This window comes from Sorex araneus, chromosome 6 (assembly GCF_027595985.1).
Source record: "Sorex araneus isolate mSorAra2 chromosome 6, mSorAra2.pri, whole genome shotgun sequence".
NCBI lineage: Eukaryota > Metazoa > Chordata > Mammalia > Eulipotyphla > Soricidae > Sorex > Sorex araneus.
Genome location: NC_073307.1, coordinates 95,890,782 through 95,915,386, shown reverse-complemented (window position 1 = coordinate 95,915,386; position 24,605 = coordinate 95,890,782). Strand labels below are relative to the sequence as shown.

The 24,605-nt window shown below is 58.9% G+C and overlaps 1 protein-coding gene across 2 annotated transcripts in view; it reads right to left on the bottom strand.

The window, feature by feature from the left end:
- Window positions 1-11,133: 11,133 nt before the first annotated feature.
- GRAP2 (GRB2 related adaptor protein 2) overlaps window positions 11,134-24,605 on the bottom strand; it is a 72,234-nt gene continuing 58,762 nt past the window's right edge. For both annotated transcript variants that reach the window (XM_004610523.2, XM_055142263.1), the window contains 4 exons: window positions 18,464-18,632; window positions 16,264-16,452; window positions 14,440-14,562; window positions 11,134-13,756 (listed from right to left, as the gene is read on the bottom strand). In XM_004610523.2, coding sequence (XP_004610580.1) covers window positions 13,577-13,756; window positions 14,440-14,562; window positions 16,264-16,452; window positions 18,464-18,632 — 661 coding nt within the window. In that variant the 3' untranslated portion in view covers window positions 11,134-13,576. The remainder of the gene's footprint in view (window positions 13,757-14,439; window positions 14,563-16,263; window positions 16,453-18,463; window positions 18,633-24,605) is intronic.

Sequence of the window (24,605 nt, the reverse complement as noted above, 5' to 3'; positions counted from 1 at the left end):
TCAGCGAGGTTTGCGTGAGGTTTGCATGCAGATGTGTGTCCGTGCATGTCCGTACGTGTCCATGTGTGTGTTTCAGGAACCGGGGCTTGCCCTCCTGAGAGTCCCTTTCCTGGTTTGTTTGTTGATTTGGGTGACACCCAGCTGTGCTAAGGGCTTCCTCCCGGTTCTGTGCTGAGCGATCAGCTGGGGATGCTGGGGATGGAACCCGGGTCAGCCGTATGGAGGCAAGTGCCCTCCCCACTGTGCTATTGCTCTGGCCCTTCTCCAGAAAGTTCTTGAACCCTCAAATTCATGGTGTCTTGCACTACAGCCAGTGGGCAGCCAGGAGCTGTGGCTGGCGTGACAGCTAGGGAGGGGTGGAGATGAAGGAGCCAGAAGGGGGGAGAACTCAGTGTAGACCCCAGAACTGAGGCTGGGGGGGAAGGGCGGCTTGTTTTCTCTCCCTCCCTCCCAGCAGCAGCTGGGAAGTGAGGGGCAGCAGGAACCCTCTCAGCCATCACCCCGGGCTGCCCCGCCCTCCTTGCCCGTGCCGGGAACTGGGGCATGTGAGAAACATTCTCAGACATGTTCTAAAGCAACTCTGACCTCAATCCAGGGCCCGGGTGGGTGTGATTTAATTTCCTTCACATCTTCTCCTCTTCTCCTTTGAGAGCTGGATCCAGTGTGACTCCGAACCAGGCATGCGGGGCACCCCTCTAGGGCCTAGGCCCAGAGGGAGGGGTGCTCTGGACTGTGGGTGCAATCAAGGAGGACTGAGAGGAGGAGGTGGTGTTTTCCTGATCTTCAAGGTTGGCTCAGGTGTGGACGGGAAGGAGAAAGGAGGAGAAGGAAGGGAATACTTGTCTGAGTCTAGTTGCCAAGGAAGATGCAAGGCAGGGTTGGGACAAAGAGTGGCCGAGAGAGAGAGAGAGAGAGAGAGAGAGAGAGAGAGAGAGAGAGAGAGAGAGAGAGAGATAGAGAGAGAGAGAGAGAGAGAGAGAGAGAGAGAGAGAGAGAACAGAGAGAGGTGTGATTCTCCCCTCCCCCCACCCCCCAAATCTCCATGAGACTGGAGTGTCCAGCTAGGCGAGCAGGGGACCCTTGGAGGTGGAGAAGGGGATGGTTCTGGGTGTGAGTAGGAGAGCGGTGGGGTCAGGGGGAGAGCAGGGGCTGCTGCCTGCCCCCACCCCGTTCTCCCTTCCACATCACCCCCTAGGCCAGCCCCTCTGTCCCTGGCAGGCCGGCCTAAGTCACCAGGGCAGCGGCCACTGGGCCAGACACCAAAACCCGAGCATGGGGCTGGATCCCGGGCTGGCAACTTCCCAAGGGAGCCCCTTTACTGTCTCATCTCTGGGGTGGCATGGGGTGGGGTGAAGAAGGACGCTGATGCTTTTTCTATTTCTATTTAACTTTATTTTGTCACCGTGGATTACAAAGTCACGAGCAGGAGCGCTACTGCGGTGGGGAGGACACTTACCTTGCAGGCGGCTGACCTGGGTTCAATCCCTGGTACCCCATATCCCCCCCCAACACACACACACACTGAGCACTGCGGAAGTAATTCCTGAGTGCATGGTCAGGAGTCAGCCCTGAGCACTGCTGGGTGTGGCCCCCAAACAAAAAACCAAAAAGCAAAACAAAGTCAGCCACGATGGGGTTTTAGGTGTACAAGGAAGGGTCCAGCCCCCGCCCCTCCCCGGGGGTCCACTTCCCCCACCACTCTCCCCGCGTTTCCCTCCCACCTGCCTGCACATTTCGGAGTAAGTTTTTTTAATTTTATTTAATTTTTTTTTTTTTTTTTTGCTTTTTGGGTCACACCTGGCGATGCACAGGGGTTACTCCTGGCTCTGCACTCAGGAATCACCCCTGGCGGTGCTCAGGGGACCATATGGGATGCTGGGACTCGAACCCTGGTCGGCCAAATGCCCTACCCGCTGTACTGTCGCTCCAGCCTCATAAGTTTTTGTTTTGTTTTGTTTTTTCACAACGGATGCGGGTTCTGCTGCTTCCAGGGCTTCCTGCATAAATGAATGACACTCTCCCACCTCTCTGCTCTCCGCGCCCCCTCCTGGGCTGAACGCTTCCTCCCGCCCTGTCGCAGTGTCCTCTGCACTGACCTCTGCCCCTACACCCCCCCCCCCGGAAAGACGCTTCTGTCAAGGAGCGGGGCCGAGGGGCTGCCCGCTGCTGGCCGGGCCCCCCCCCCCCCCGCCCGGGGGTTCCTGTAACTCGGTTAACTGCACGGGCCAGCTCAGGGCTTTGGCCTGGCGCTCGCCCGGGAGACTTGCCCGGGCGCACCTGGGGCTGGCGCGGGCCTGTCTGACTCAGCATGGCCTGCAGGGACAGTGGGGGGGGGGGGGGCTGGCGGCGGGGACTGGATGTGTACCTCAAAGGCAGGGGGGGGCTTCCTCAGCAAGCCCGGGGGAGCACAGCTGGCTGCTCGCCCCGAGCCCCCGAAGGGGTGGGCTTCACACTCTCATTCCCCACCTGCTCCCGAAGAGGCGTCTCAGCTGTCCGGAGGGAGCGGAGGGTGCACCCCGACAGCTCCCGGGCCCTTGCGGGGGGCAGTGGGGGGCAGGATGACTGGAGGCAGCTCAGAACTAGGTCCCGGAGGAGAGGGGCTGGTGGCAGGGGCAGACAGCAGCCGCCGGAAGGACAGAGTCTGGCTTGTTTTTTGGGGGGTCTGGGGACCCCCTAGAGCATCCAGTGATGGGGTTGTGCCCTGCAGTGCCAGGGGCCCCAGGGGGGGTTAGCGCTCACGGGGGAGGGGCTGCAGCCCCCCCCCTCCCAGGCAGGCAGGAAGGGGGTCATTGGGTGCGGAGTTGGCGGAGGGAAGTGGCCAGGCCAGGGGGCGAGGAGCCGGGTACTGCCCAGGCCTCAGTGTGGCGGTGGCCAGGAAGGCTGGGGCAGAGCCCAGAGGCCAGCAGAGAGCCCGCACCGTAGGCATCAGGGCTGGACCTGGGATGTGGCCCCAGCGAGGGCAGGAGGGCAGTCCAGGTCTGGTGGACTCTGATGCTCCCCTTCCTGCCTGCTGGGGTGCTGCTGCCCCTCCCCCATGAGAGCTAACCCCTCCCCCCCTGAGGCCCTTGGCACTGCAGGGCACAACCCCATCACTGGATGCTGCAGGGGGCCCCCGGGGGCGTTGGCAGAGGGGGGGCGCCCTAATGGCCTTCCCCAGGTTTAGAAGGGGGCCTGGGGAGCCTCGGGCACTTCCCTGAGCCAGGGGCTGCGTTTAGGGGTTCTGTTTGGGGACCACACCCGGCAGTGCCCGAGAGTCACTCTCAGCGTAGGACTCTGGGGTCCCTCCCTGGCAGCACTCAAGGGTCCAAGCAGTGCGGGGGCTGGGCCCCGTCTCCCCATGCAAAGCCGGCACCCGGGAGCCCTCCAGCCCCCAGCAGCTCTATTTCCCGCCAGGGAGGTCAGGGTCTTTGTGACTTCTTGGTCCAAACGGGCTTTCTCATCGATCTGCTTTATTCCGAGGACACATAGCTCAGCCTCCTCCTTCCCTGTGTCCACTTTGAGTCACTCTTACCTACGTGGGGTCTGAGGACGCGGCTGACTGAGCGCGTCACCTGCCCACATCAGGGCTGCAGAGCGGGAAGCCCCCTCCTGCATCTGGTTGATAATGGGGCTGGGGGTGGGGGCGGGGAGGAGAAGAAACTACCTTCAGCTCCGGGGGTCCGCGAGAGAGTGGGGACAGGGTCCAGGAAGAGGACCCCAGCCGCTTCCTTCTCCCCCACACACTTGCCTCCCCTGGACTTGCCATGGTAACCAAGCCTGCTCCAGGCTCAAACAGGCATTGGCGTCGTTACCTAGCAACTCCTCCTAACGGGGTCAGGGGGGGAAAAGGAGGGACCACGCGCTGCCCACCGGGGGGGGCCGAATCTGACGCTTCCAAATGGGATTGCCCACGTCAGGAAGGGGCCACAAAACACCCTGGGCCGAGTCTGAACTGGAAACTCCTCGAGGACGGCCCCTCCCCCGAAAGGATGGGTGATGAGCTGGCTCCAGGGCGCAGCTGCGCGCGGAGTTCGCCTGACCTGCAGGGGGCGCTCTGCCTAGCGGAGGGGCCCGGCGTCGTGCACGTGCGTGCATGTGCATGTGCATGTGCATGTGTGCACGTGCGCACGTGTGTGTGCCTCCCGTGAGGGCCTTTGCAAGGTGGGGCATCCTATTCGTTCCTGCTGCTTCCCCCTTCCTTGATTCCTGGGAGACGTGGGCACACACGCACCCGTCTCGGGAGCCCACACCTTGTACGGTGTGGAGGTGGGCGGGGCTCGAACCCTCTACCGCACATGCTTCTGTTGTCCCCGGCCTTGTATGTGTGCTCGTCGGTGGCTTGTCTACCCTCTTCGTTGAGGCTTGCAGCTGCTGCTGCCGTGCTGGAGGGGGGGGGGGCGGGGGGCCTGCTACGCTGTTCACACATGGCTCTGATGCTTCCGCATCTTTTTTTTCAGTCTTGTGCTTGCAGGCGGTTGCACCCGTTTATTTTGCATTTTTTTGGGTTTTTTTTTTTTTTTGGGTGCTCACACACCAAAGCTGAGCTGCAGCCAGTGATTCTGGTGCCAGCAGCAGCCATTGGCTCATGTTCCGTGTCTGTGGACACTGGAGACTCGAACTCATGACCACACGCTCAGAGTCTTGGAGCTGGAGTGGGAGCACAGCGGGAAAGGCGTTTCCCTTGCAAGCCTCCGACCCTGGTTCGATCCTCGGCACCCCATAGGGTCCCCGAGCCCCACCAGAGTAATTTCTGAGCACAGAGCAGGAAGTAAGTCCTGAGCACCGCTGAGGGTGGTCCCAGACAACAACAAGGCAAAACTCATCTGGGGCTGGAGCGATAGTCCAGCGGGGAGGGCGTTTGCCTTGCACGCGGCCGACCTGGGTTCTATCCCTGACATCCCATAGGGTCCCCTGAGCCCCGCCAGGGGTGACTCCTGAGTGCAGAGCCAGAAGGAACCTCTGTGCGTTTGGGTCCAGGTGTGACCCAAAAAGGAAAAAAAAAAGGCTAATGTAAAACTAAGCCACTGCACTGTTCCTTCTGGGCCCAAGTGACAAACATTTTTATGGACTGGCAGGAAATTTCTGCCCAACTGGTTCTTGGAAGCTGCTGGTTTAGATCCGTTCATCTGGGCGGCCCACTCCGTAGATGCCGGAACAGGCTCGGTATTAAGGGAAAGTTCCCAGGAAAAAAAAAAAAAACGTTCCCCTTCTCCCATAGGTCAATGATATGACTCATTGTTCCTTTATGACCTGGATCAGAACTGACATTGGACCTGTAGCTGCAAGCCCGGCCTCATGCAGGTCTCAGCAGACCCTTTCCTGAAGGGCGGGAGCCATCTCTCAGGCTCCCAGTGTCTAGACATTCACTCATTCACTCATTCACTCATTCACTCATTTGCGCAGGCTTGACAACCAGTGAACACCACTCAAGGTGGGTGACAGAGAGACCTGGGCAGTTGGAAATCAGCTTTGATCTTTGGTGGGAGCACTTTTTAAAACAGAGAGAGAGAGAGAGAGAGAGAGAGAGAGAGAGAGAGAGAGAGAGAGAGAGAGAGAGAGAGGGAGGGAGAGAGATAGAGGGAGAGAGATAGGGAGAGAGAGATGGAGAGAGGAGAGGGGGAGAGATAAAGAGAGTGAGGAAGGAGAGAGAGGGAGAGAGAGGAGAAAGAGAGTGAGGAAGGAGAGAGAGGGAGAAAGAGAGTGAGGGAAGGAGAGAAAGAGGGAGAGAGAAAAGGGGAGAGAGGGAGAGAGAGGAAAAGAAGAGGGAGAGAGGTAGAGAGAGAGAGGTAGAGAGAGAGAGAGAGAGAGAGAGAGAGAGAGAGAGAGAGAGAGAGAGAGAGAGAAGGAAAGCACCTGCCACAGAGGCAGGCTGGGGTGGGGGGGTGGCAGAAGGGGAACCGGGGACACTGGTGGTGGGAAATGTGCACTGGTGAAGGACAGGTGTTGGAACACTGTGTAACTGAAATCCAAACAACTTTGTAACTGTGTCTCTCGCGGTGACTCCATTAAAAAAAAAACAAAAACAAGCAACCAACCCGTTAAAAACCCTCACCAACAAAACCCAGGCTCTGTTTTTCTGTTTTGTTTTTTTAAGAGCAATTTTAGGTTCCTAGCAAAATTGCAGAGAAGATTGAAATGCTCCATCTACTTCCTATTCCCGGGGGGGCTTCTCTCCCCCCCACGCCAATCCCCACAGCCGCTGAGGACACACGTCCCTCCCCCCCCCCAGCTCAGCTTAAACAGGAGGGGACCCGAGGGTCACTCAGAGCTGATCCTTCATGCTGTGGGTTTCGAGAAGTGTAGACTGGCCTGAACCCCCCTTCCTGAGTCACCGAGTCACCGCCAAGAGGTTCCCTGCCCTGGAAACCCTGGTTTCTGCTTAATCACCGCCCCCGCCCCCCCCACCCCTACCCCCCTGCCCCCTGCCCGCTTCCCTCTCAACAGCCTTTGATCTTTCCAGTTTCCAGAGTTTGGCCTTATCAGTTGGTTGGAATCATATAGCTCTGGCTTCCTTTTGTTTCGCTTTGGGGCCACACCTGGCTACGCTCAGGGCTTCCTCCTAGCTCTGTGTGCAAGGATCACTTCTGGAGGGGCTCAGGGGGTGGGGGCCGGGGGGTGGGAGAACCCTAGGGGATGCCGGGGGATGGAGCTTGGGCCAGCTGTGTGCTAGGCCAGTGCCTTCCCCGCTGACCTCACACTGGCCCCATCGGACTGTCTTCTTTCACTTGGCAGTTTGCACTAAGGGCTCCTTCCTAGCTACAGAGTTGGGCGACTTCTCAAAGACTTAAAACAAAGGGGCTGGAGCAATAGCACAGTGGGGAGGGCGTTTGCCTTGCATGCGGCCGACCAGGGTTTGATTCCCAGCATCCCATATGGTCCCCCGAGCACCGCCAGAAGTAATTCCTAGGGCATGAGCCAGGACTAACACCCTGTGCATTGCCGGGTGTGACCCAAAAAGCAAAAAAAAAAAAAAAAAAAAAAAAAAATTAAGCTGCCATCTCCATGGACTCAGCAACTCCGCTTCTTGGCATCTCACCCCCAAGCCCCAAAACACCCCCTTGAAAAAAAAAAAAAACCTTTTCATGTCCGTGTTCATGGTAGCTCGAGTCACCATCGCCAACACCTGGAAACAGCCCAAATGCCCCGGAACAGCTGAGTGGCTGAAGAAGAAGCCGCGGTCCAGATACACAACGGAAAACTGCTTGGCTCTAAGGAAAAGACGAAATGGCGTGATTGGCTGCTCAGGGTTGGAACTAGAGGGGAATCATTCAGAGTGATCTCTCCTAGATGTGGAATATGATAAAAAAAAAAAAACAGCAAACAAACATAGTACATGAACAATTAATTGGCCAATGGCAACAGACTCTAAGAGTTCGTTTACAGAGCTGAGCCTGCCAACAGGACGTGGAGGGCAGGAGGTGGGGTGCGGGCGGGGGGGTGGTGGCTTGAGATATCAGGGAGGGATGTTGACACTCTGGTGAAGGGTGTGGAGTTGGGACACCGTGTGCCTGAAATTCTGTCATTAGCAGCATTGTACATTACCGTGCCTCAATGAACACTGGAGGAAAAGGTTTCTCCCTGTGGCCTTCCCCATCTTTGTCGCTCATTTCTTTCGAGCACCAAATAATATTTCCTTTGTCTGGGTGCGTCAGCGTTCACCCACGGACCCAGGGAAAGAGACCTCTTGGATGCTTCTGAGTTTGGGCAAATATTTATGTTCGGGCTTCTGTGTGGCCCTAATTACTCAGCTCTTGCAGGCTTTCTGAACTGTGTGAACCATGTGTTTGGTGTTGCTTCTTTTAAAGCCACCGTACTGCTTTGTGTTCCCTTAATGAATGGCACTTCCTGTTGCTCCGAGTGCCTGCTAGCATTTGGGCTGTGTTTTGGAGCTTGGCTAGAATTTTTTTTTTTTGCTTTTTGGGTCACGCCCGGCGATGCACAGGGGTCACTCCTGGCTCTGCACTCAGGAATTACCCCTGGCGGTGCTCAGCACTCAGGAATTACCCCTGGCGGTGCTCAGCACTCAGGAATTACCCCTGGCGGTGCTCAGAGGACCATATGGGATGCTGGGAATCGAACCCGGGTCGGCCGCGTGCAAGGCAAGCACCCTCCCCTCTGTGCTATTGCCCCAGCCCCCTTGTTCTGCTCATTTTAAAACTGGGTTGTTCTTTTCTTTTCTTGTCTTGTCTTTTCTTTTCTTTTCTTAAAATTAGGGTTGAGTTTAACGAATTCCCTGCATTTTTGGAAAACAATTTTTTTTTTTTACCAGATTGGTCTTTTGCAAACATTTTTTTCCTCCCCGCTCTGTGGCTTGTTTCTTTTGACACAGGTTAAGACTGTTGACACGATGATAAACATCACAAACAGGGCTTTCCCTGGCTGGGTCGGTTTGGGAACATCTTTGCAGCAGCCCCACCCGTTGGTGCAGAAGCCTGGACAGCTGACGACGAGGGACCCAGGGCCTGGGCTGGGAGCGGGTCGAGGAAGCGGCAGGGATCTGGAACGGGGCTGGGACGGCTCTGGCTGACCGTGAGCTCTGAGCTGAGTCTCGAAACGTGCAGTGGCCGAGAAGGCAGCCATGGGGGCTACTGGAATTGCGTTCACTGGCCCCGTGGCAAGTGGTCAAGAGCCACACGGAGCTAGGGGTGAACCACCTGAAGCAGCAGATCTACGACAGCACCATGGGATGTTGAGGACCGCCCAGATTGAGGCCAAGAAGGGGAGAGAGGGGCTGGAGTGATAGCACAGCGGGGAGGGCGTTTGCCTTGCATGCGACTGACCTGGGTTCGATTCCCAGCATCCCATAGGGTCCCCTGAGCTCTGCCAGGAGTAATTCCTGAGTGTAGAGCCAGGAGGTAACATCCTGTGCATCGCCTGGTGTGACCCAAAAAGAAAAAAAAAAGACATGGAGAGAAAGGAACAGAAGGGGTCTCAGCTTAGAGAGGACATGATGCATGTGGGGGCCACAGGTGGGGTGGGGGTGGAGTCGCCCCTGCACAGACGAGCTGTAGTTCTTGGGTGCTAGGATAAGGAGTTTATTTTTTGTTTGCTTTTTTGGGTCACACCTGGTGATGCTCAGGGGTTACTCCTGGCTCTGCACTCGAACTACCCCTGGCTGTGCTCAGGGGACCCTATGGGATGCTGAGAATCGAACCCGGGTCGGCCGAGTGCAAGGCAAAAGCCCTACCGCTGTGCTATTGCCCCAGCCCCCTTTTTCTGCTCATCTTAAAATTGGGTTGTTTTCTTTTTTTAAAATTAGGGTTGAGTTTAACGAATCCCCTACATTTTATTTATTTATTTTTGTTTGCTTTTTGGGTCACACCCAGCGATGCACAGGGGTTCCTCCTGGCTCTGCACTCAGGAATTACCCCTGGTGGTGCTCAGGGGACCCTGTGGGATGCTGGGAGTTGAACTCGGGTCGGCCTCGTGCAAGGCAAACGCCCTCCCCGCTGTGCCACTGCTCTAGCCCCAGGAGAAGGAGTTTAGCCTCTAGCCTGCAAAGCAAACCTGTACAGGAGCCCCTGCAGGATTGGAGCAGACCCCCGCTGGGATCAGCCTGGCATGTGATGAGGCGCAGTCTGGCTCCCCTCGGGGGCTGCCTGTGGGGGCGGGGCAGCGGGGGTGGCAGCCCCCTCCTCGTCTGGAGAAGGAGTGAGGGCAGCGGGAGCTCAGGCAGAGGCAGTGACCCAGTTGCAGGGAGAGGGCAGAACGGGGTGCATGAAGGCCCCGGGGGCTGCCTGTCTGCCCCAGAGGTGCTCTGCAGCCACCGGCGGACGGAATAAATGAGCAATTCCCAAGACCGGAATGCTCAAGTGGCAACCCCAGACTCCCGAGGATGACAGCTGGCGCGCCCACGACGAACAGGCTCAGGGGCATTCCTCTTTCGGGAAGGAGGAAGGGGCGAGACAGAGTCGGGAAAGCCAGGAGGGGGGTGGGTCGGCACCATTGTCCCGAGCGAACGGGAAGTGATTGTGTGTTTGTGGGAGACGCTGAGGGTCTCGCGACTCAATCACGTCTCTCTGGGGGCACGGGCCACGCACGCGCTGCTGAAGTGGGCGCAGTCCACCTGCTGCCCCTCCCCGTCCCTAACCCCCCTACCGCACAGCCAGCCATGCATGCAACTTTGGGCCATCTCCCAGGGGACTCATGCAATGCATCCTCAGACCAGGAGGACAGAAAATTTGGGGTCCACTGACTGTGACCACGCTGGACAAATGCCCAGATCTCTGACATACCCTCCCCCGCCCCCCACCCCCCGCCCCTCCTCCCAGACCCAGAGGAAGTGTAGGCGGCCAGCAGGGCGAGTGACCCGAGGGGCGAGCGTTCTCTGGGGCCATGCCCAGCAGTGCTTAGTGGCCCCTCCTGTTCTATGCTCGAGAGGGTCCCCCTGGCAACTCTCCGGGCCCCTCATGGGGATTGGACCAGGGTCAGCCTCGTGCAGGGGAAGTGCCGCGACCCCAGAGCCCCCTGCAACCCTTGGATTATTACTGAGACCAGGCCTTTATTTCCATAAAAAATTTAATTGAGTTGCCGTGAATGACAAAGTTCTGGACACTTTCCTAGAACCTTTGGCTTGAGCTACATACAGGAGCCCAAAGGGCGCCGCTGGCTGGGTCAACGGGGCCCGCAGGCCCTGCTGATCCCTTTTGCTGTGGGCGAGTTGAGGTCCAATGACGTCACCTGGCCTGTCCCTTCCCCCCGGCAGGACCACCCCTGACAGGCATCAGCTGTGTGGTGCGACTTCCAGAGGATTCCATTGCCTTGCTGGAGGGACAGACGCCCAGCGGACAGAGGTCCTGAGAGTCCGGGGCCAGGCCTGTGCCCGCCAGAGTGACCGGGGGCGAGTATGCCTGCCTGTCCCTAGGGAAGGGATTGATGGCACCCCGGGCCCTGCCTGGAGGTGCTCAGGGCTGACTCCTGGCTCTGTGCTCAGGGATCCGTCCTGGCGGGCTCAGGGGGCCACTTGGGGTGCTGAGGGATCCAACCCTGGCGGCCAGTCGGATTCCTGGAGCGCTGGGCTGGCCCCTCAGACCTCTGCCCTCATGCCCGTGGCCTCGGCCTCACCACTGAGCCTGGCAGGAATGCAGGGCTGAGGGGGACTCCAGGAAGCGCCACCCCCCGCACCCCCCCCCCCCCCCGCCCCGGCCACCTGGAGGTGCCTCCCTCCTGAGAAGCAGCGCCTGGGGCTGGCCCCCGGGTGGGCGGGGCTGGGGCTCAGTCCTGGCCGGGGAAACCCAACTCATCTGACGGGAACTGGCAACCCCCGCCCTGCGGAACATTCCAGGCCAAATCCAGTGGGTTTTCTGACCTGCCACAAGTCCCGGTGCTGAGAGGCCCAGTGCTGGGTGGCACCGGGCTGGCACTGGGAGCCAAGCGGAGTCAGCGTCCCCCGGTGCCCAGCCAGGCTGCGAGGTGACATCCTCCTTGTCCTCTGGGCCCTGACGCTTGGGGCTTCCTTCCGGAACACGGAGGGTGACCCTCTCCTCCCCTCACACAAGATGCCCCCAGTGACCTTCTTGGGGTGAGGCAGAACCCTCGCCCCAAGGCTCAGCCCCTGCCTGGGGCCGTCTCGCCAGGCTGGCCCGCCCCCAGCCCTGTGCTCCCCCCCTCCCCGCCACGGGCCGTGTGACAGACACCAGGCAGAATGAGGACACTCGCTTCCCTTTGTGGCTCTGCACTCAGGAAGCGCTCCGGGTGGTACCCGAGACCATCTGGGATGCTGGGGATTAAGCCCGGGGCGGGCATGTACCAGGCAGTCGCCCTCCCTGCTGTACCGTCTCCATCTCCGGCCCCAAAGGATGCTGGCTTGATTTCTGCTCTTTGGAGGAGAGTGTCAGGGCCAAGAATCCGGGCCAGCACCCCGCCTTTTCCCTCTGCCTGTACGTGGGGCTGGGGCCCTCCCACCCCCTCACGGCTTGGAGCATCTGGTTTGTAAACACGGTGACATCAGACACTGCCTTTATGTACTGGGACGGACGGACGTGTCCACGATCCCGAGCACCAAAATAGCCGCCTCGGCCTCCTCTGCCCGTCCTCTCTCGTCGGGTGCTCTGCCCAGCCCCCACCTCACTTCTCTGCTCAGACCTTCCCCTCCCACCTGCTGTGTGTGTGTGTGTGTGTGTGTGTGTGTGTGTGTGTGTGTGGCGGGGCTCCCTGCCTGGCCCAGATCACTACCTCTGTCCTACAGCCCTCATCCCCCTGCCCCTTCGCCCGCCCCTCGATCTCTGCAGACGTCTGGGCTGGCGTCTCCCGGCCGCGTTTTCCTTCCCCAAGGCTCCAGCCACTCTGTGCTCCCGCTCCCGAGGCCTCTCTCGGGCCATTTCCTCTGCCCCCACAAGGACCCAGCACAGTGGCTCTCCCCCCCACCCCACCCCTTTCTGTCTCCAAAGGCGGCCGGGGGGGGCAGGGAGGCGTGGAACTCAGAGTCAAAGGCTGACAGTTGCTTCGGAGTCAGGAATTCTTTTTCTTCCTCCATCGCCTGCACCCAAGGTGGCCCCCTCCGTCCCCAGGGGAGGAAGAGGACAAAGAACGGAGGCGCCTTCCTCGGGCTCCTCACCGCCGCTGTCCTCGGGTCTCCATGCACACGTGTGCATGCAACCACGTGGATGCACAGGGTATACATGTACATGCATGCAGACATGCGCACACACTCCTGCTTGCTCCCTGGCTCCCCTGAGCCTCCTTGGCCAGTGCTCTGCCTGGGGTGAGCACAGGGCAAACTGCTGGGGGCAGTTGGGGCGGGGGACGAGGGTGGTCGTGGGGCTCCTCGCCCCAGGGGCAGCTGTGGGACCAGGTGGTGGCCGTGGTACAGCAGAGCGGGAAGCCGCTCTCACTGCCCGCTTGCACCCTTGTTCAACCCCTCAGTGCTGCAAACCGCAGGAAGCCAAGAGGGGAGAGAAACCGAGTCTCGGAGGTGCCTGGGCCGGGCCGGACTGGCGGAGGGCGCCCCCTGGCTGTGGCTCCCGAAACCACTCGGGGCGCGTGGGGTGCTGCTTCCCGGAGACTCGGGTTCCCCTGAGGAAGCCCCCCTCTCAGCTCAGCCTCGGCCTCAGCGACAGGAACTAGATGAGGAATGATGGTTTGGGGCGAGGGGGCCAGGGAGTTGGGGGGGCCCTGGGGGGTGGTGGGCGCCCTGTGCAGGCGCCTGGCAGGGCCCGGGGCCTTGGACCCCTGTGAATCCCACCCTCCTTCACCCTCCTTCTGGCCCCAGCTCAGGATTTCAGGGTTGTACCTTTTTTCTCAAGCCAGTGCGGGTCAGGGGGATGGGGTGGGGGTAGGCCGACAGGAGGGAAGGGGGGCAGGACCCCCAGGCCCCCAGCCCCTGCACCTGCGAGGAGGAAGCAGGTCCCGAGTCAAGACAGGGAGGATTCCCGTTTCTTTCCCAGCCCGGCCCCGCCCCCTCCCGTGACTGATTCTCCACCTAGTTCTTCCCCTACCGACCAATCGTCCAACTAAATCGTCAATAAGTTACTGTCCCGACCGCGACGATGACGACGATGACGAAGACTCGGGGCGGCCGGTGTCTGAGGGTCCACCCGGGTCCGTGAGTGTCTAGGCTCTCGAGCCGTCTTCCTCGCCTGGGAGCCCCTCGGGGTCTTCACCGGCTCAGAGGGGCCACGTAGTTGGCGGGGAAGAGGCCCAGCTTGTTGTGCAGGCGGCCGGTCCACCAGGACGGGTTCGAGCTGTCCAGGACCTCGACCACTTCCCCGCAGCGCAGGCTCAGCTCGTCACCCTCCAGCGCCTCGAAGTCGTACAGCGCCCGGGCCCACCGCACGCGCTGCAGGGGACACGCAGCTGCTCAGACGGGGCCTGGCCGGGCCCCTCCCCAGGACAGCTCCTGCCCGCGGAGCCCAGTGGCCAGTCCCACTGCCCAGGGCTTTGGTCCACACACACCCCCTCGCCTGACCTCAGCAGGGGGCCTCTGAGCTCAAAACGCCAGCCCGGGCCCCCCACCCACACACATAAACACACGTGCATGCTCGCACACACATACACATGCACACGTGCACACACATGCACATAAACACACATGCGTGCTTGCACACACATGCACATGCACACGTGCACACATGCACATAAACACATGCACATGCTTGCACACACATGCACATGCACATATGCACACACATGCACATAAACACACGCACGTGCTCGCACACATGCACACACACATGCATACGTGAGCACGCGCACACACACACGGGCACACACACACACCGGGTCAGCATGAAGCTGGCTGAGAAAGCCGCATGTGTGTGTGTGTGTGTGTGTGTGTGTGTGTGTGTGTGTGTCTGTCTGTCTGTCTGTCTGTCTCTGACTCTCTCTGCTAGAGCTGGTGCTGGGGAAGGTGTGACCTGGCCAGGCCTGACCTCCAGCCCCTGGTCTCCCCGGCCTGGTGCCTCGCTCGGCTCCCACCCGTCTCCGGTGCCGGCCCCCTCCCTCCCTCCCCGGCAGCCGTACCCCGACCATCTGCAGCTGCACAGGGTCCGTGTGCCGGCGGTGCATGAGTGCCGCGTTCATCTCGCTGGGCGTGCCCGGGCCCGTGTGGCCGTCGTTGATGTCCAGGCTGCCTCCACGGCGGTCCTGGAACGACAAAGGGAACCGTCGTGACGCAGCGGACGCGTCCTCAGGGCTCCCCTGAGCCTCGGTGTGTGCCCAGACATGGACAGGGAGCCTGGAGCTCTCCCTCGGGGGCACGGCCAGCCCCGGCAGCAAAGAGGGGACGGGGGCAGCGGGCTGGCGAGGGGCCTTCAGCTGGAGGGCAGAGAGGACGCAGGGTTCACTTCTTCAGCCCGGGAACGCTTACCGGGGTATGTGTGTGTGTGTGTGTGTGTGTGTGTGTGTGTGTGTGTGTGTGTGTGTGTGTGTGTGTGTGTGTTGGGGGGGAGCAGACCCATGGGGAGAAGCATAAGCATATCTAAGTCAGCCTGAGCAATCCGGGAAGGCTTCACAGAGGAGGCAGTGCTTAAGCTCGAGAGTAAAGAAGGGGGGTCAGGAAAGGTGAGGGAGAGGCAGCAGGAACAAAGCCACAGAGGCAGGAGGGACAGCACAGTGGCTCCCTGAGGTGCCACGGGCGGAGCGGCCATGCTGGACCGTGTCTGGCTGGGGAGTGTGGGATAGGCGGGCGCCAGCCGGCTCCCGGCGGAGCTTCGGAGGAATCCGGGCGATGTTATCTGGCGGCTTTGTCCATCCCCGTAAGCCGCCTAAATCCCGTCTGGAGCGAGGCAGGGGATAAATAAATAAATAAGCGAGCGAGGCCCCACTGCGCCTGCTGATCTGCTGCCCCCGCGGATCTGACAGCCAGATGGGTCAGGGGGCACGGCTAGATCTGGGGGCTCCTGATGGGAAAAGTAAGCGGACTGTCTGTGCGTGTGTGTGCGTGTGTGTGTGTGTGTGTGTGTGTGCGTGTGTGTGCGTGTGTGTGTGTGTTCCTGTGTCCATTTCACTCACACAGACTTCTTCTTGGCCAGGAGCGGTTTCCATATTTCAGGGGCACGTTGTGGGGGGGAACCAGCATCTTCTGGGGGAACTGCAGCAGGGTTGGGCGGGGGGTTCCCCTTTCTCAGTGCAGTACCCCCGTCATGAACCCCAGGGGGTTTGGGTTTTCGCTTATTGGCTTTTTGGGTCACACCCAGCGATGCTCAGGGGTTCCTCCTGGCTCTGCTCTCAGGAGTTACTCCTGGCGGTGCTCGGGGAACCATACGGGATGCCAAGGATCGAACCCAGGTCAGCCACACACAGAGCAAGTGCCCTCCCTGCTGTACCATCGCTCTGGCCAACCCCCCCCCCTCAATCCATGGTTGTTCTTGGTGTGCAGGGAGTTTTCACTCATGCAGGGTGACCGAGTCATGGGGGAGTGTGTGTGTATGTGTGTGTGTGTGCATGTGTGTGTATATGTATGTATATGTATGTGTATGAGTGTGTATGTGTACATGTGCGTATATGTGTGTATGTGTGTGAGTGTGTATATGTATATGTGTATGTATGTATATGAGTGTGAGCATGCATGTATGTGTATGTGAGTGACTGTATGTGAATGTGTATGTGTGTACATGTGTATGTATGTATGTGTGTGAATGTGTAAATGTGCATGTGTGTATATATATGTGTATATGTATACGTGTGTATGTATGTATATGAGTGAGTGTGCATGTATGTTGTATGTGTGTAGTGTGAGTGTGTGTGTGTGTGCGTGTGTGTGTGTGTGTGTGTGTGTGTGTGTGTAACTCCAGGCCCTCCCGTCCACCAGTCCCTCACGAGCCCCACTTCCTCCTCTACAGGTACCTGGTGAAAGTGGGGGTGCTGGAGGTAGCGCTGGTGTGGGGCCGGCGGTCCCGGGGGGTACTGGGCGGACGCGGGCGCGGGCTGGTCTGACAGCTTCCTGTGCATGGACGGCCGGGCCTCCTCCCCCAGGGCCCCGCTGAGATGGGGGCCTCCCTGCGCGCGCCGGTCCAGGCTGCTGCCCCGAGGGCCCTGGGGAGAACAGGCGTGCGCCTCAGCCTCGGAAACCACGGGCGGGCATGGGTCCTCGGCCCAGACCCGCTCATCTCCCCGGTGGCCCCTGCAGTCCCCCAGGCGGGGCGAGTCGGGAGCCTTCAGCCCCCGCCTGCAGTGGAGCCCGACCTCGACTCGGGCTGATTGGAGTCTCCCGCAGGGGCCGGCGCTCCAGGCGGCAGCAGCCACGCGCCCGCAGCGCCGTGGAGCAGGGCCTGGCACGGGCACGTGGGCGGGGGGAGCCTCCTTCCTCCACGGCCGCCGCCTCTGGGCCCGCCACTTGCTTGTTATTTCCACTGAACAATCGCACGGGGCTGGGGCTTGGCCTGTGCCAGGAAACGCTTTCCAAACCCGAATCACTTAATCCAGCGCCTCGCGTTTTGTTCCTGCTCCGCACGCACATCCTGGCACATGAATGCCCCCGTCCGCTTCCTGCGCGGAATAACTCACGAGGCCTCCGGCAACCTTTGTTTTCCTTCCAGAACGTTTGTGCGCATTGGGCGCTGGGGAGGGGGAGGGGGACTTTCCTCTGTGCACGGCTAATTTCTCCTACTAAAACCAGCTAACTGGGAGGCCGGGGAGGGGCTCTCCCTCCGGAAGCCCACGCTGCTGCCTCGGATGGCTCAGCGCCCGTCCAAATAATCCAGCCTCTGATTTCAACTCTCCCAGCCCTGCTTCGGCCCGGGAGACCCACTTCTCACACCAACTGATTGATTTTGAAAGCCATGATTAATCCTGTGTGTGCACACGCGGATTGTCTCACGGGAAGGCTGGCGAACGTTTCCTTAGTTCCCTGGCTAGCCGGGGGCCGGAGACAAGAACTACTGAATCTCACTGAGTATCAGACGGAGGGTACAGCCTGGACCTCCCTCCTTCCTCCCTCCCTCCCTCCCTCCCTCCTTCCCTCCTTCCTTCCTTCCTTCCCTCCTTCCTTCCCTCCCTCCCTCCCTCCTTCCTTTCTTCCTTCCTTCCCTCCCTCCCTCCCCTTCCTCCCCCTCTCTCCCTCCCCCTTCCTTCCTTCCTTCCTTCCTTCCTTCCTTCCTTCCTTCCTTCCTTCCTTCCTTCCTTCCTTCCTTCCTTCCTTCCTTCCTTCCCTCCTTCCCTCCCTCCTTCCCTCCTTCCTTCCTTCCCTCCTTCCCTCCTTCCCTCTCCCTCCCTCCTTCCCCCTCCCTCCCTCCCTCCCTCCCTCCCTCCTTCCTTCCTTCCTTCCTTCCTTCCTTCCTTCCTTCCTTCCTTCCTTCCTTCCTTCCTTCCTTCCTTCCTTCCTTCCTTTCTTCCTCCCTTCCTTTCTCCGGGCTCTGCGCCCAGGAATCACTCCTGGTGATGCCAGTGGACCATACTGGATGCCAGGGACCGAACCTGGGTCAGCGGCATTCAGGACACTTGCCCTCCCCTCTGCACTACTGCTCTGGGCCCCTGCCCTTCAGTTCTACGTATGAGAAAACTGACCCCCAGAAAGTTTCCACTTGGCTCGGGAAGACAGCGAAGCACCTGGGATTGAAGGTCTGGCCCGCCCGACAAATTCCTGCTAAGACTCTACAGGAGGGTCAGGGCGATGGTGCCAGGGGCTGGGTGCTCGCAGCGCACACGGCGGGCCCACGTGCCGTCTCCGGAAGCATGGGCAGAGCTGGGAGACGCCTGAGCACTGCCCGGTGTGGCCCCCACATCAAAACCCAACCAAGTGAGGGGCTGGAGCGATAGCACAGCAGGGAGGGCATTTGCCTTGCACGTGGCCGACCCGGGTTCGATTCCCAGCATCCCATAGGGTCCCCTGAGCACCGCCAGGAGTAATTCCTGAGTGCAGAGCCAGGAGGAACCCCTGTGCATCCCCGGGTGTGACCCAAAAAGCAAAAAAAAAAACCCCAAAACAGTCAAGCAACCAGGATCCACTCTAGGTTCCAGGCGGGGGAGGGGGGAAGGGGGGACAGGCAGGGGAGGGGCTCGGGGCCTCTGGCCTCTAGACGGGGCGGCCTGGCCCCCGGGCTTGTACCTGGTCATCGTGGGCTCTGTCCCTCAGGAAGATCTGCTTCTGCCGGGAGATGGAGGCCGTCCGGTAATAGTCCACCAGCTTGTTGAGGGACGGGAACTTCTCGGTCCACAGGAAGTAGTGGCCCTTGCTGTCCCTCATGACTTTGAAGTGTTGGACGTCGTCCTCATGCCTAGACATCAAAGACAGCCAAACTGCAGGGGACACGGGGACCCCAGCCGGCCCCCAGGGCCGACGGTGCTGAGATGCAGGCTCTCTGTGAGGGCGGCTAAACGGCCGCGTGTCCCCTGGCTGGTCAGATGGGGAGACTCGGGGGAGGGACCCCCCCCCCCCCCCCGGCCATCCCCAGAGGGCTCGGACACAAAGACTGTGCTAAGTTTTTTTTTTTTCCTTTTTGGGTCACACCCAGCAATGCACAGGGGTTACTCGGCACTCAAGAATTACCCTTGGTGGTGCTCAGAGGACCCTCTGGGATGCTGGGAATTGAACCCGGGTTGGCCACGTGCAAGGCAAAGGCCCTCCCCGCTGTGCTACTGCTCCAGCCCCGAAGTTGTCTTCTGACACGGGAGCAGAAGCTCTCACGAGTGACCGGTGCTTTAGGAGCGGGTCCCAGGTTTTCTATCAGGCTCATTCTGAGGCAGGGCGGCCCTGAGCCTTGCTGAGCGGAGGCCCTGCTGGCACCGAGACGCCTCCCTGGACCACCAGGGGTCCCGCTCTGCTCCTGCCACTTTTCAGCTCCACACAGTGCTCCGAGGCGGCTCCACTCAGGCCCACAGCCCCGGCACGGCCGCCTTGCTCTGCTCTCCACGCTGCCGGGGCCTCTGTGTCCTGGCCTGCGTTTTATTTTATTTTTATTTTTTTTTCTTTTTGGGTCACACCCGGCGATGCACAGGGGTTACTCCTGGCTCTGCACTCAGGAATTACTCCTGGCGGTGCTCAGGGGACCATATGGGATGCTGGGAATCGAACCTGGGTCAGCCTGGGTCGGCTGCGTGCAAGGCAAGCACCCTACCTGCTGTGCTATTGCTCCAGCCCCCATGGGCTGTGTTTTAATGTCCAATTTACATGCTCACAAGTAAGGGAGCCAGGTTTACAGTGGCGGTCATGTTGGATTAGGCATGGAACATTCTAGAGTGTTCTGAGAGAGGCACTCAGGGGTCACTTGGCTGGATGGATCCATGGTTCCAAGGAGGACCTGGACTCAGAGAGGTCCAGGCGCTTGGCTCTGGCATCCGGGAGGGTGAGGCCGAGCTGGAGCCAGAACCCCGAGTCTCTCGGGCAGGAGAGCCGGGCCTGCAGTGTAGACACTTCAGGGCGGCTGAGCTACCTTCAGATCGGCCCTTTCCGATGCCCACCTGGACGCAGAGCCCTGGGATGCTTTTGTACCAGCACTGGAGAAAATGGATTTTACTTGATTCACCCCGAAAGGGAAGGCTTGGCCCTGGGTAACTGTTCCAACGTGACTCTGGGGTGCAGAACACGTGTCGGGCAGACACATGTTTATCATAAACTGGGGTGAGTAACACAGTCGCCGGATCCCGCAGAGGCCCAGAATGTTCTGAGTCTCGGGCAGGGGCGAGAGCGCCAAGGACTAGGGGCATGTCGGACACTAACCCTCAGTTCTTCAGGCTTCATCAGCGAATTGCCCCTTCCCCTCCCCCCCGCCCGCCCCGAGCACCCCTAATCCCCCGAGTTTATCTTTAACCTTTCCTTTCTGCCTTATCTCCCACTGCTATGCTCTTGGTTACTTATAAGTCAAAACTTCTGGTGAAAAAATGTTGGACTTTGTATTTGTAGTGAGTGACTTGCTTTTCTACTTCCCCTAGAGCCTTTTCGTCTTTTCCTATAAAGCAGTGTTCTTTGCTTAAACACAGAAAGACCATTAGTGCTGTGCCCCTAATATTTGGGAGTTGATTGACTCTGAAGTATGTCTACTCCTGGGCATCCATCGTAATTACTTGACTCAGGCTTTGGTTGCCATAGTTCCTAACATCCCCCCCAAAGCGGGGGCGGGGGGTGTCCCACTGTGGGCCTTGGATAGACCAGGGACAAGCAGCTAAGCTACCCTGGTATTGAAATAGAACAGTCTAGAAAGCAAAAAAGCACGGTCTTGATGCAAGCCGTTATGAATTAAGAGACAGGGAACTCCCCCCCCCCCCCCCCCGGGAAGGACAACTTGGATTAGCCTGAGGACTTACTCTGGGGTTTACGGTAAAAGCCTCACCTCAGAACCCAGAGAGCTAGGCTTTGGAATCTATATCTCTAACTGTGTTTATCCAAATAACTGCGAGTATCAATGAGAAGCAAATGTAACTGTTTAAGATGTACGACTAAAGGGAAAGAGAAAAGCAATATAGATGTCCCAGGGAGACAGAGTGCCTCCTTGAGTTAATCTCCCAAGAGACTGCCTCTGTGAAACGCTTTCCCTCTGTAGATGATCAGTCACAACCCACGTGCAGGCCCATACCTCAACCCCCCGCCCACAGGTGTGCCTTAAGGATCCAGTTCTGCACTAGACGGGGCATTTTGCCATCAGTCTGTGACCCCCGTCTCTCTGCTCCCCTGCTGGGGAGGCCTGGGGAGGGGTTTCTTGGCCACTGAACGCAAAGGTTGCACACCCACACCTTGAGCTCTTCTGTTTGGAGCCGGGCAGGGGCACCCGGCCCCCCTGCCTCGCCCCCTGTGCTCAGGGGTGGATGCAGCCACGGGATGACCGCTGCTTGCTGGCCCTTGGCCATCACTGCCGGGCCTTCCCCTTGGGCTGGCCCCTCCAAGACATTTTCTTTATTCCTAGACCATGTGACTCAACCCAGCCGCAGTCAACCCAGTACTACAGGGGTGAGGGCAGACGTGTCCTGGTGACACGATTATTCATCCGCCGCCTGAGTCAGAGAGCCGCCCATCTCTCACCGGGCTCTGAGGGAGGCTGTCCGCTGTGGGGGGGGGGCTCTGCCCCGGTGGTGGTGGGGGATCAGGAAGGGAGGGATAGAGGACTTGGCTTCCAACTCGGGCTTTCGGCCGCCTCACAAACGCCAGGTGATAAAACGGCAATTAGCTCTTCATCTTCCGCGCCCGGGACAGAAAGCAGATGTGTAACAACACTAACAAGAACGATTCTGCTTTTGGAAAATGTGACGCTACATCCCTGCAGAGGGCTTGACAACAATGCCACAACCGATCAGCGGGATACGGGCCACACGGCCCCAGCCGCGGGAGACGGGCTTGGCAAGAGCTGAGTGTGAGAGCTTTGGAGAACTCACGTCAGTGAAGGAACTATAAACCCTCAGCCCGGGCTGAAGACAGCCAGAGGCCACAGCACGCATCCCAAATGGGCCACGAGAGGCCCACAGTGAGCCACGAATGCGGTGCAGCCTGGGATGAAGTCCTGGAGAAAGAGGCTTGACTCGTAGGATTTATTTCAAGGCAGAATTCACGAAGACCGAACGAGTTTAGAATGGGAGATCCATCAACAATAGCCAAAACTGGAATCAACCAGTGGGGGCCAGTGAGATAGTTCAGTGGGCAGGGCACTTGCCTTGCACGCTGCCAACCCAGGTTTGATTCTCAGTACCTCCTATGGTCTCCTGAGCTCCCCCAGGAATGATCCCTGAGCACAAAGCCAGGAGTAAGCCCTGAGCATAGCCGGGTGTGGCCCAAAAACCCCAAAGCAAACCAACAACCAAAAAAAAAAAGGTATAAAAGTTGATCCGTGGGGCCGGAGCGATAGCACAGCGGGTAAGGCATTTGCCTCCTCCACAGCTGACCAGGATTCAATCCCCAGCACCCCATAGGGTCCCCTGAGCACCGCCAGGAGTAATTCCTGAGTGCAGAGTCAGGAGTAAGCCCTGAACATCGCTGGGTGTGGCCCCAAAAGCAAAAAAAAAAAAAAAGATTGAGTGGCCCACCCAGCTGTGAGAAGGGCCGTTCCGGTAAGGAGCTGAGGGTTTTGTGAGATCCCAAGGGCAGTGCTGGCACTCCCGGCACGCCGGCTGCCTGTTCTTTGCAGACCCTTTCAGGTCCTCAAGAGATCCCTTCTTCCAAAACAGCAAAGCGGTCTCGATTCTGGCCAGAGCGCGGGTGTGTGGACTGAGGGCCCTCTCTGCCTCCGCAGACCCGAGGCTGGCGTTCCCTTCCTCGCCCCCTTGCCTGGGAGGGCGTGCAGGCCGGCTGCTGCGCCTTCTCCTCTGCTCTCGTTACTTGCGCTCCAAGATCCCGCCAGGTGCCGTCTGCTCAGACGTGACCTTCTAAGCCTGGACCAAGCCACTCCCTCCGGGGGCTGTGGGGCGGTGCCTCGGGTCCCGCCCAGGCCAAGGCTCCCATCTCCAGTTCTCTCTGCGTGGCCGACTACAATTATCGACTGCTTCTCGCAGCGACCGCTGGAGAGCTTGACTTTTCTCTAACCCACCTTCAGACTTAATTGGTAGTGAAAAAGGCTAATTAAAAAAAATAAATAAATAACAATGCGGAGATCTCTCTGGAACTCCGTACTGAGCCAACTGCACCGGGGCATCTCAGACGAGCAGGCGTGCCCGCCCGCTCCAGATGAAACCCTGGCGGTCACGAGCTTCCAGAAGCAAAACCCAGGTACGCAGGACTGGAGCGATAGCACAGAGGGGAGGGCATTTGCCTTGCACGCGGCTGACCTGGGTTCAATTCCCAGCATCCTATATGGTCCGCTGAGCACCACTAGGAGGAATTCCTGAGTGCAGAGCTAGGAGTGATCCCTGTGCATCGCCGGGTGTGACCCAAAAAGAAAAAAGAAAAAAACCCAGGTATGTGGGTTCCAGGACTAAGACTCCAGGCCACACGGTGGTAGGGGGGGGTGGGGGGGAGGGGGGCTCTCTTTCCATCTCCCTGCTCACTTGGGGTCCTGGCTGTCACCCCCACAATCTGCCTCCAGGTGCCATCTCAGCGCATCAATGGCCCTGATCCAGAGACCCCCCTCCCCAAATGAATCTCAAACTGGATTAGCTCCCCACAGAGATGTCTCTGGACCCCAACCATTTGCAATTTTAGAATTCCAAAAGCGACTTCTTGTGATATTCATAATAAGCAATAGAAAATAATTTATCTAGCATTTGTCCCTGGCAGGCAGGCTTGGATGGTGGTGGAAAATTTCGAGCAAACCATAATGCCCAAAAAGGAGAGAGAGAGTATAGGGGAAATTGTCTGTGACAGAGGCAGGGGGAGGATTGGGATGGGAGGGGGTATATTGGGGACATTGGTGCTGGAGAATGTGCACTGGTGGAGGGGTGGGTGTTTGATCATTGTACGACTGAAACTCAAACATGAAAGCTTTGTAACTGTATCTCACGGTGATTCAATTAAATAAATAAATAAATAAATAAATGAAAACGAAGGAGACAGGGCCGGAGAGAGCTCCCCAGGCCGCATGCTCTGCATGCTGCAGGCCAGGATTCGATCCCCAGCACCGAAGGGACCTACCCCTGAGCACTGACCCAGGTATAGCCGCAACACTTAAAAGAAAATAAAAGGTTAATATATTTTTTTTTTCGGAGGAAGAGGGGAAGTTATGATGCCTGGCGGTGCTCAGGGCTTTTTCTGGCTCTGTGGTGCCAGGACGGAACTTGGGTCAGTGTATGCATGGCAAGTGCCTGACCACCCCTCCCCTCCTGCCCCCCCATATCTCCGGCCAGCAGTTAAGGTGAACAGCCCAGTGGGGGTGTGGCCTGAAGGGGTGGGAGGGAAACTGGGGGGACTGGTGCTGGGAAATTGCACTGGTGGAGGGACGGGTGCGGGATCACTGTATGACTGAAATGGAGTCATAAACAATTCTGTAATGCTCTATCTCACAGTGATTCAATTTAAAAAAAAAAGAATCCTGGACTGTGAACTAAGCTATGGCCCCGTGCAGCCCCAGGAAGGAAAGGGTTATTGTCCCTCGGCCTTTTCCCCTTTCCGGCAGCATGGCAACCACCACCTTTCAGAGCCAATTGGACAGAGAGGTAGGAGCTTGCAGTGATGTGGCATGCGGGGAATCTCGAGATGGGAGGGGGCAGAACTGGTCCTGCTCCTCGCCCAAACGAGACCCCAAGCAGCTGCCCACGTACAGCTCCTCCACTCCCAGAGGCACACAAACCAATCTCAGAACGCAGCAGCTGCTGGCAGGAATACCTCTGGACTT